Here is an 11,631-nt window from a genome sequence, read left to right on the forward strand (position 1 = left end):
TGGATGAACCTGGAAACCATCATTCTCAGCAAACTGACAGAAGAGCAGAAGATCAAACACCGCATGTTCTCACTCATAGGCGGGTGTTGAACAATGAGAACACATGGACACAGGGAGGGGAGCACTACACACTGGGGTCAGTTGGGGGGAAATAGGGGAGGGACGGTGGGGGGTGGGGAGCTGGGAGAGATAGCAAGAGGAGAGATGCCAGATGTAGGTGATGGGGAGGAAGGCAGCAAATCACACTGCCATGTGTGTACCTATGCAACAATTTTGCATGTTCTTCACATGTACCCCAAAACCTAAAATGCAATAAAATAAATGGGGAAAAAATAATAATAATTGTTATAATGGTTTTAGTAATTATTATTATTACGATGACCTCTTAATTAATGTGATCTAAGCCATTTCAATTTGAGGCATCCTCTAGTGCTGCCACCTCAGGGAAAGAAGAGTTTCTGTTGAGCCCAAAATAGTTCCTGCAAAAGAGTAATCTGAGTGAAGTGAGGTACAGAAGGAGAGAAAAGGAGCATAAAAGCAGTAGACTCAGCCTGTCAGCAGAACAGAGTTTTGCACCTTGTATTTGGAGAAACAGCGTAGACTTCTTGAAAGCAGGGACTACTCCTCAGTTTACAGAAAGGTAAATTTGGACCCTTAGGTCAAAAGAAGATGCCTGTGTAAAACTAAGCATTATCAAAGAAATACATCCCCACTGAAGACATTTATGTGGAAAATTTTGAAGTAATAATGATTAATATTTATATGCTTAATATTATTTCCCCATTTTGCATGTAAGGAAACTGAGGTAGAGGTAGTGTACCTCACATGATCACACAGCAAGTAATGGTGGAATTGATGTGTGAACACAGGCAGATAGGTTTCAAAGTCCACGCTATAACCCTGTCCTGATTCTGGGATGCTGAGACTAACTTGTTTATGAAATACTTACTATGTGTTATTTAACTTTGGAACACTTTGATGTCGATTTTTTTAAGGGAAAACAAATCTGGCATCAGAGAGAGCTTATGTTTTCTGCCCAGAATCACAGAGGCAAAAATGGCAACACCTGAATTTGTAGCAACACCTTTCCATCTCCGCTCTGGAAATTCAGATCTTGTGCATCTGGACCTAGTTCAGGTCCTGCTTTCCTTAAGAAGTGCTATAAGCATAGAATTGAAACTCCCTAAGCTGAGAGAAATGTGAGTACTCATCTACTGCCAGCCTTTCATTTTACAGACAGAGAGAAAGAGGCTGAGGAGGGTCACTTGGTCAGCTGAAGTTGATTTAGGGTTAAATTTGTCTCTCTTTACTGAAAATTCAGTAATCTTCCTAATTTTGTTATGTAAATATTGGGATGTTTTTCCTTCTTCAGAGGGATATTATAAAGATTAAATTTTTGAAAAATGAAGGCAACTGTCACTATTTCTGGCATAGTATAAACATACAGAAAATAAAGCAATAAGATCTGTAAGAATGAAGAAAACGAAAAAGTATTCAAGATTAGCCAATACTTAGTCTCTGCCAAGGTCTGGTCCTATTTTTCTCACTAATTTGTATGCCATACTCTAGCAGGTACATGTTCCCCAGTTCACACACCATTAAGGAATGGGGGATTACTCTGCTCAGCAGAGGAAGCAATAGAGGAGCTGGAAAGAGAAAAGAATTGTGATCAGGACTTCAGTTTTTTTCTCCATCAAGTTACCTTTGGTCACATAATAATCCAGAGTCCCTGGATGCCACAAACTGATAAGCATTCTGCTCATGGCTCAGTGATCCACATCTGCAACTTTATACAAGCTAAAATTTTAGACTTCTTTTTGACAACCTAGTTTTCCACCTTCTTACCTTTCTCTAGGAATTTTATCTTGACTCAACCTGCCACTCCTAGCTTTAGTTTGTCTTCTTTCTTTCTTTCAGTATTGCACTGTCTCTCTAAGTCATAAATACAGTTGAACCACTTGTTTTACATCCCCGTTTTTTCTCCCTTTGTGGCACTTCTTTCCCATTAGTATGGGATAATCAGAGGCCATAACCCCCTTCTCTTTACATCTTCCAACTTTGACCAATTCAGGCACGGTGTGTGCAGCACACTTGACTACAGATCTATTTGATTTCTGTACTGGTGTTTTCTTTGACTCTGAACACATGATTCACAAACCATCCAGCTGATTCTCACAATTACCAACAAGCTGGGCTATGACAAATTAGATCATTGAGGTTCCTTTAAAATGTTCTAATCCTGTCAATGACCCTTCTAAAAGCCTCCTTTACCTCCTTGTTGCGAAGGCTATAGATGATAGGATTGAGGAAAGGGGTAACAAGGGCATACACCAAGGCAATAAGCTCGTCTGTGCCCTCAGGTCGACTTCCAGGTGAGCCCACATATACTGTGAAGGCAGAAGCATAGAATAGTGCCACCACAGTCACGTGGGAGGAACAAGTAGAGAAGGCCTTGGCACGACTGGCAGCTGAGGGTAGCTTCAGCACAGCATTCAGGATACCTCCATAGAGCCCCAAAATGACCACAAAGTTGCAACCAGTGGCCACACCAATCACTGCGCCATGGGCTCTAGCATGCCAGCTTGTGTCCACACATGCCAGCCGCATTAGTGGTGCCAAGTCACAAAAGTAATGGGCCACCTCTTTCAAGCAGAAGGGTAGAGTGGCAGTGAGGGTGGCTGGCACAAGTGCAGCCGAGAAGCCAGCCACCCAAGTGGCTCCAGCTAGTCGTAACTGTACCTGTCTGCTCATGAGTCCATGGTAGTGGAGTGGGTGGCAGATGGCAAGGTAGCGATCCAGTGCCATGACACCCAACAGGTGGCACTCAGTCATGCCTAAGGAATGAAAGACATACAGCTGAATAAAGCATACAGCTGGTAAGATGGGTGAACACCCACGGAGCAAGGTATGCAGCAGCGTGGGCACTGTGGTGCTGACATACCACATCTCTACAAAAGAGAGGACACTGATAAAGAAGTACATGGGCGTGGACAACCCAGAATCTAACTGTACCAGGACAATGATGAGAATGTTCCCTGCAAGAGTGAGGAGATAGATGCACAGGGTCCCCAAGAAGGCAAGAGGTTGTAGGGTCCCAGTGGTAGTGAAACCAGTAAGGATAAAGCTCTGGATCCAGGTATGATTGATGTGATCCATAATTCCTAGGAACAAGGGGTAAAGATAGAATATAAGTTACTTCGAGCTTCTTCTCTATTCAGAAAATCTGAGCACTTGAAAGGAACTTGAGACAGTATCTAATCAGTGTTCCTCACTTTACACTAGAGGAACTGAAACCCCAAAAGCAGATATGGTTGTCCCCATATCCTAGTCTGTAACAGGGCTGGGACTAGAAACCAAGGCTCTTAGTCCCAGTTTAAACCCTTTCTAAGTTATAACACTGTGCTCCAGTGACTCAGTGATTTCCTCCCCTACTCCACCATCAAATAATAAGAGAGCCAGAAAATTCCTCTTGCTATCCCTCTGTAGTTTCCAATGATAAAATGGCCAACAGTATTGGGCTGTGGAGAAGGGAGAGGAAGTCATCTCTCAAAAGTGAATGTTGAAGCTTCTTTCAGGAAGCCCCTCCGAAGTGCTTAGACTATCCTGGTAAGGACTAGAAGAAGAAAAAATGGAAAATGAAAGAAATGCAGAAGCTTTGAAAACTGTAAAATCCTAGGCCCATAGTGCCTGATGATAATTCACCCAGTATATACACTGTGCTGGGTGAAAACATGATCCCCAAAGGATATGTGCTAGGAATTCTCAAAAAGGAAAAACCATGAAGTCAAGAAGAAGCCAAGAAGCCAGCAGTCTGGTATAACAGGGAGAGCCTTTTCTTTTCTTTTTTTTTTTTTTTTTTCTTGAGACAGAGTCTTGCTTTGTCTCCAGGCTAGAGTGCAGTGGTACAATCTCGGCTCACTGCAACCTCCCCCTCCTGGGTTCAAGCGATTCTTCCGCCTCAGCCTCCCGAGTAGCTGGGACCACAGGCACATGCCACCATGCCCAGCTAATTTTTGTATTTTTAGTAGAGATGGGGTTTCACCATGTTGGCCAGGATGGTCTTGATCTCTTGACCTCATGATCCGCCCGCCTTGGACTCTCAAAGTGCTGGAATTATAGGGGTGAGCCACCGCGCCCCGCCGAGCCTCTTCTGAAGTCAGGGATTTGGTTACCACTCAGGGGCAATGGACATTAGGTTGAGCAACTTTTAACTTAACCTCAGCTTCCTCTTCTCAAATAAAAAAAAAAAAAAAAAAAAAAAAGCCTGAGTTTGTTTCCTAAGACTCTTACGACACAGATAACATATGTTTCTCTAAAGTTATTGGAAAATGATTATGGGTTTTGAGGGGGATCAACACCAATGTCACTTGAGTTTTCCTCCCACACCCTAATAAGCCTCATTCAAGCCTCATTCAAACACGGTTCAAAGCCTTCATCCAGTTGTCTTCTTTGACTACTCTCATCTTTTCCGCACCACTCCTGCCCATTACCTGATGATTTTGACAACATTAGAACTTACAGCATTCTCCTCGCCATCCTTTCTACCCCGAGACACTCCCCTACTTATATTTCATATTCCTGGAAATGCGGGCCTCCAGGGGCTCCTGGCTGTATGTTCCCTGGAGTTGCTAAGGGTGTAAAGCTTTCCGTGAGGACTTCTCTGGGGCAAGAAGTTGTGCAAAAGGAAGTGCAGCAGGGCAGCTCTATTTCTCAAATGACTTTTCTCAATTCCGCAAACCTCACTGTGGACTTTAGAATCCAATCCCAGAGGCATTGCCTCCTCTGGGCCACTAGAAGTTTTGCAAGTCCTGCATAGACTTTAATAAAAAGAGACAAATCCAACTCATATATCCTTGTGCCTACATGGAGAACAACACCGTGATCACTCCAAAAATGAGTTTAACCTTTCTTATAAATTACTTTGCAAAAAGACTCTCAATCAGCTGCATATCCGCTCCATTCTAATAAGATCGGCCAAATGACCAGAGAGGAGGAAATAATCTGTTTGTCCATTTTTTAACTATGTATAATACTTTCATTTTAATACACGTGCAGTCCATGTGCAGGTTTGTTACATAGGTAAACTTGTGTCATGGGGGTTCGTTGTACAGATTATTTTATCACCCAGGTATTAAGCCTAATACCTATTACTTATTTTTCTTTTTTTTAACCTTCTTTCTTTCTTTTCTTTTTTCTTTCATTTATTTTTAATTGAGATGGAGTTTTGCTCTTTGTTGCCCAGGCTGGAGTGCAATGGCACGATCTCGGCTCACTGCAACCTCTGCCTCCCAAGTTCAAGCGATTCTCCTGCCTCAGCCTCCCAAGCAGCTGAGACTACAGGTGCCCACCACCATGCCCAACTAATTTTTGTGTTTTTAGTAGATTCAAGTGATTCTCCTGCCTCATCCTCCCAAGCAGCTGAGATTATAGGCACCCACCACCATGCCCAACCAATTTTTGTGTTTTTAGTAGAGATGAGGTTTTACCATGTTGGTCAGGCTGGTCATGAACTCCTGATCAGGTGATCCATCCGCCTCAGCCTCCCAAAGTGCTGGGATTACAGGCGTGAGCCACTGTGCCAGGCTCCAGTTGTTTTTTTCTGATCCTCTCCCTCTTCCCACTCTCCACCCTCCAATAGGCTCCAGTGCATGCTGTTCCCCTCTGTGTATCCATGTGTTCTCAACATTTCGCTCCCACTTATAAGTGAAAGCATGCAGTATTTGGTTTTCTGTTCCTGTATTAATTTGCTGAGGATAATGCCCTCCAGCTCGGTCCATATCCCTGCAAAAGCGTTTTTCCATTATTAACCTTACCAGAGTGTGAGAAAGATCCGCAATGCCATCACTTCTGCTTTGACTATCTCTGTCTCCACAACAATCACCATCACCACTACCCTCACCATCTCCCCTATCATTTATTCAGATTTAATCATTGTCAAATACTCACTATGTGCCAAGTAGTGCTCTAAACCACCACAACCAGTATTGCTATCATTGTGTATACAACCACCACATTGTTGTTATACGTGGCATTTACATGTTTATTTATGTTTTCATCATCACTTTCATTTTCATCACTATCAGCATCATCTTCATAAAAGCTGTATGATCAGTACATGGACTCTGACCTCAACTGAACACAATCCCTAAGCATGTACTGGATGGATGTAGAGGCTGTATAAATAACAGATTGAAGCACTGATCCATTGGAGAATACATTTGCATCACTTGTAGATACAAATGTAGTTTGATATTTAGGAATCAGAGGGAAAAAAAAACCCACGCAAGATAATAGCAAAATTAAATTGGATATCATTCACCGTAAAGCATTTTCACATAGATCACATCAATATAGAGGAAACCATTGAGTCTCCTCATATCAACTTGAAAAATTTCCTGAGAGAGCTGGAATTATTTAAACAGCAGGAAAAGATGATATTTTGTTTGGAGCGTTTTACTGAAGAAAATATTTTAACCTCAAGATTGGAAGACTCTCTCCTTGAGTGAAAAAAAAATCCAGGTGCTTGAGTATATGGAGGTTCTCATTCAGCTTCTGCATGAAGCCAAGATTCCACTTCACCTGAAATATGTGGGCTATAAATCTCCCTACTAATGTAGTCAGTCTCTGTTCTGGGTGAGCCAGGAACAGAGTAAGCTCATGCTCAGGAAGCAGGTGCTTGCCTGAGTGGGGAGGCACTACTGAGATATGAAAGTTCTTGATGAGCTCTGAAAAGCTGTAGCAATGTGTAGGGTCTGTAGAAGTTCTGCGCATTGAGAGGAGAGAGAAGAAGGTACAGGTACCTCTGCTCAGAGGCCCAACAATATGCAATGCACCTGGGAATCTTTGAGCAATGTGTGCAAAGCAGGTCTTAAATATTTCCTCATCAGCTAGATCTGAGGCAGTTGCATTGAACTTCCCTATCCTTAGCCAGTCTAGATTTTTTGCTTCCTCTTCCCTTAGGCCACACAAGTGGAGCCTTGGACCCACTGCTGACCTGCCACTGTTACACATGGCCTGTTTGGGGGACCTGGGTACCTCAGTATCTCATAGAGAACATGAGAGCCAGACCTATCCAGTGAAGCAAATCCTCCCAAAAAACTTTTTTCCTATGCAACTCAGGGGAATAGACCAAAGTGCTAACAAGTTTTGCTAATGAGAAAGCAAACGAGCTGCTTAATTGAGCTGGGGAAGCCAGGGAGAGACGCAAGGAAATAGTTCCCAGGAGGGAGCTGGTGCCATGGAATGATTCACAGCCTCAACTTCTGTAATTATCAACATTTTCTCTACAGAGACCACCCCCTCCATGAGTTGTGGAAGAGGGAGCTTTGGGGAGGCTTCAGTTTTCTCCTCTTTCTCCCTCAATTAATGCTAATTGGGAACATGGGAATGTAGATCAGGATGTCAAAAGAAACAGGTCTAGAATACAGTCCAACTAGGAGTCCCTGTCCCAAGCCTGATTAGGAGACTTTGCCTGAACCACACAGAAGGGAGATGTTTCCTACATTCATAGGAGTCACTGTGGAGATATAGATTAGGAGTCAGGAGACCTGGCTTTTAATCTAGGCTTTGCTACTAACTCTTGCACAAAGTGGGTCACACACATTCCTTGAGCTTCATACATTTTAAAGTTTTTTTTGAACTATGATAAACGGTGTTTTTCATTTTGAAACCAGGGTAAAAGCATCAAGAGAAAGCAGATCAAGTTAATTGCTTGACTCCTTTAAAATACATCAAAGCAATCCAACACACAAAAAGAGGAATGTATACCATGGGAGTTCAATATAAAAAAAAGATGTGACCATACTTGTTTGTTCTTTGAGAGCATTTTTTAAACTGTCATTTCCATTTAAAAAAAAAAAAAAAAAAAAGCAGTCAGCTCATCGGCCTGTCTGCACATCTCTGGTTGGCTGCAAACCCATCCACATAGTGCTGTTTCTCATGACTCACTCTCAGACACTACTAAAAGATAAGACCACAAACGCAATTTTCAATGTTGGTTATAATAGAACATACAGTCAGAAAACTGAGTTTTAATTCTAATTCCATAAATCATCGTTGTAAATTGTAGTGCAATTTACCTAACCCTTTTTGCCTCATTTGCAAAACTGAAAATAATACTTAATTGGAAGGTTGCTGAAAGAATTAAGAAAGATAATTTAAGTTGGCATGTAGTAGGTACTTAAAAAATTCGTTGATTCCCATTATTGTTTGCATCATAGTTACACATATCAAACCTAATAGAACACAAGGACTCCTGAATCCATAAGTGTATCATTCTGTTCAGAAGTTCAACAAAGGGCCAAAATCCCAAACAGTTTTTATTTGTGTGGAATAAGAGTGCCCCTTCCGAAGTCCTGCAATTACTTATTGATTAGACTGCTTAAAAGTGGTCAAAGTCACTTCTGAAACTGACCTAGACTCAGTTCTCTTTGAGCATATAAACTTCACTTCCAACAAAGGGCAAACAGACCATGGTGCTCTTTTGGCCATGGCCTAGAAAGAAAACCCAGAGATATAAAATGTTTCAACTTAACGCATACCAGCCTTGAGAAGTTATTGGGAAGAGTCAGGGGATATGAAAAAGAACAGTGATTAAAGTCTGGCATAGAGAAGTTCAATTTATACAAGTTCTTGTCTACTTTTAGCAGTAGCCAGACTACTAAAATCCTATCGCAGGGCAATCACTTTTGATCTCACTGACAGGGCTGCTTACAAGCTCTCCCTTCCTGGATGTTTTATGACAAAGAAATTTTGTTATCTTTAAATTCCATAACACCTTCTTTTTTGTTTAATATACTTTATTTTTTAGAGAAGTTTTAGATTTACAACAAAATTAAATGGAAATCATAGTTTCCATGTGCCCCTCACCCCACGCATGTACTATCTCCCTCATCATCGACATCCCCCACCAGAGAGGTAGGTTTGTTACAATCAGTGAACATGTGTCCAACATTGACACATTCTGCAATTTATATTAGGGCTCATTCTTGGTATTGCACATTCAAAGCATTTAGACAAATGCAAAATGACATGTACCCACCAGTATCCTATCATACTTCACTGCCCTAAAAGCGATCTGTTCTCCATTTACTCCTTTTCTTCTCACAACCAAATGGCAACCACTGATTTTACTCTCTCTGTACATTTGTCATTTTAGAATTATACAGTAGGTAGCCTTTTCAGATTAGTTTTTTTTCATTTAATTATACACATGTAAGGTTCCTCCATATCTTCTCAAGTCTTAATGTCGCATTTCTTCTAGGGTTGAATAATATTCCATTGTCTGGATCTTCCACCATTTATTGATCCACTCACCTACTGAAGGACATTTGGTTGCTTCTGAATGTTGAGTAAAGATACTATAATCGTGTCTGAAGGCTTCTTGTGTGGACATAAGCTTTCAACTCCTTTAGGTAAATACCAAGGAGAACAAGTGCTGGAATGTATGAGTATTTTTAGTTTTCTAAGAAATTGTCAAACTGTCTTCCAAAGTGGCTGCATCATTTTGCAGTTCCACCAGCGATTGATAAGAGTTCTGTTGCTCCACATCCTCACCAGCATTTGGTATTCTCAGCATTTTGGATTTTAGCTATTCTAATAAATGTGTAGTGGTATCTCATTATTGTTCATTTGCAATTCCCTGTGAATATATGATGTTGAGCATCTTTTCATATGCTTATTTGTCATATACATATCTTCTTTGATGAAGTATATGTTTAGATCTTTTCCTGATTTTTAAAAATCAGGTTGTGTATTTTCTTATTGTTGAGTTTTAATAGTTCTTTGTATATCTGTGAATCTATAAATCAAGTTGGGAAGAACTGACATCTTGACAATCAATATTGATTCTTACTTCCTATGAACATAAAATATCTCTCCTTTTATTTTGGTATTTTTATGTTTCTTTCATGAGAATTTTATAGTTTTCCTTACGTAGATACTGAATATATTTTGTTAGATTTGTACCTACTACAGTCTTTTATCAGATACATCTTTTGCAAATATTTTCTTTCAATCTGTGGTTTGTCTTTTTTTTCTCTTGAAAATGTCTTTGCAGAGTAGTTTTTTTTTTTTTTTTTTTTTTTTTTTTTTTTTTTTTTTTTTTTTTTAGATGGAGTCTCACTCTTTTGTCCAGGCTGGAGTGCAGTGGCATGATCTCAGCTCACTGCAACCTCCACCTCCTGGGTTCAAGCAATTCTCCTTCCTCAGCCTCCTGAGTAGCTGAGACTACAGGCAGGTGTCACCACACCCAGATAAACTTTGTATTTTTAGTAGAGATGGGGTTTCCCCATGTTAGCCAGGTTGGTCTTGAACTCGTGACCTCAAGTGATCCACACACCCCTGACCTCACAAAGTGTTGGGATTACAGGAGAAATTTTTAATTTAATAAAGCTCAATTTTATTAATTACTTCTTCCATGAGTTTTATTTTTAATTTCTTTAGGGACCTCATACTAATGTGGCTGTACAATCTACATTTCTGTCTACAGTGTACAGGGGTTCCCTTTTCTCCACATCCTCACTAACACTTGTCTCTTATCGCTTCGATGATAGCCATTCTAACAGATGTGAGTTGATACAGATGTGAGGTTTTAATTTGCATTTCATGAATAGTTAATGAGGTCGAATGCCATTTAATATACTTGTGCTATCAACAGATTGATTCTAAACTTTATATGGAGTGCCAGATATGTGGTATGAATAATTCTAGAGATCCATAATACAACATAAGGACTACAGTTAATAATATTGTACTGGACTTAAGATTTTTGCAAAAAGATTAGATTGTTGGTGCTTATGCTACAAAATGAAAAAGATAACTTTGAGAGAAGAAGGATATGTTAATTGCATCACTATAATAATCATTTCAGTATATATAAATATATGAAAGATGTTGCACTTTTTAAATATATACAATAAAAATGTGGAAAAATGTTGATATGCACAAAATACCTTACTATGATTTAATTGGGATTGCATCGAATCTATAAATCAAATTGGGAAGAACTGACATCTTGACAATCAATACTGAGTCTCACTTCTCATGAACATAAAATACCTCTACTTTTATTTAGTACTTCTATGGTTCTTTCATGAGAGTTTTATAGTTCTCCTTACATAGATATTGAATATATTTTGTTAGATTTGTACCTACTTCATTTTTCTTTATGCTAACAGAAATGCTACTGTGTTTTTAATTTCAAATTCTACTTGTCCATTTCTAGCATTTAGGGATGAAATTTCATATATTAACCTTGTGTCCTGCAGTCTTGCTGTAATCATTTATTAGTTCCAGGAGTTTTTCTCTTGTTGTTGTTGTTGTTGATTCTTTTGGTTTTTCTACACAGATAATGATGATATCTGTGAAAAAAAGACAGTTTTATTTCTTTTTTCTCAATCTATACAGCTTTTATTTCCTTTTCTTGTCATATTGCATTTACTGGAACTTCCAGTACAATGTTGAAATGGAGTGGTGAGAGGGAACATCCTTGTCTTGGTCCTCATCTTGATAGGAAAGCTTGGGATTTCTCACTATTTAGTATGATGTTAGCTTTAGGTTTCTTGTAGATGTCCTTCATCAGATTGATAAATATCCCCTCTATTATGACAAATTTTTTTAAAGTCACATCTT

At 39.8% G+C, this 11,631-nt stretch overlaps 1 protein-coding gene across 1 annotated transcript; it reads right to left on the reverse strand.

Annotated features, from left to right (window-relative positions):
• Nucleotides 1-772: 772 nt before the first annotated feature.
• LOC116538387 (olfactory receptor 6N2-like) lies at nt 773-3,877 on the reverse strand. The gene has a single exon (XM_032260757.1). It carries the CDS (start codon nt 3,154-3,156, stop codon nt 2,224-2,226), a length of 933 nt encoding a protein of 310 aa, XP_032116648.1. The 5' UTR covers nt 3,157-3,877; the 3' UTR covers nt 773-2,223.
• Nucleotides 3,878-11,631: the final 7,754 nt, after the last annotated feature.

The sequence above is a fragment of the Sapajus apella genome, unplaced genomic scaffold, assembly GCF_009761245.1.
Source record: "Sapajus apella isolate SASKATOON/1434 unplaced genomic scaffold, GSC_monkey_1.0 scaffold119, whole genome shotgun sequence".
NCBI classification, from domain to species: domain Eukaryota; kingdom Metazoa; phylum Chordata; class Mammalia; order Primates; family Cebidae; genus Sapajus; species Sapajus apella.

Excerpts from the sequence above, each read along its gene's own strand:
- LOC116538387 (XM_032260757.1), bottom strand. The coding sequence starts at position 3,156 with ATGGATCACATCAATCATACCTGGATCCAGAGCTTTATCCTTACTGGT.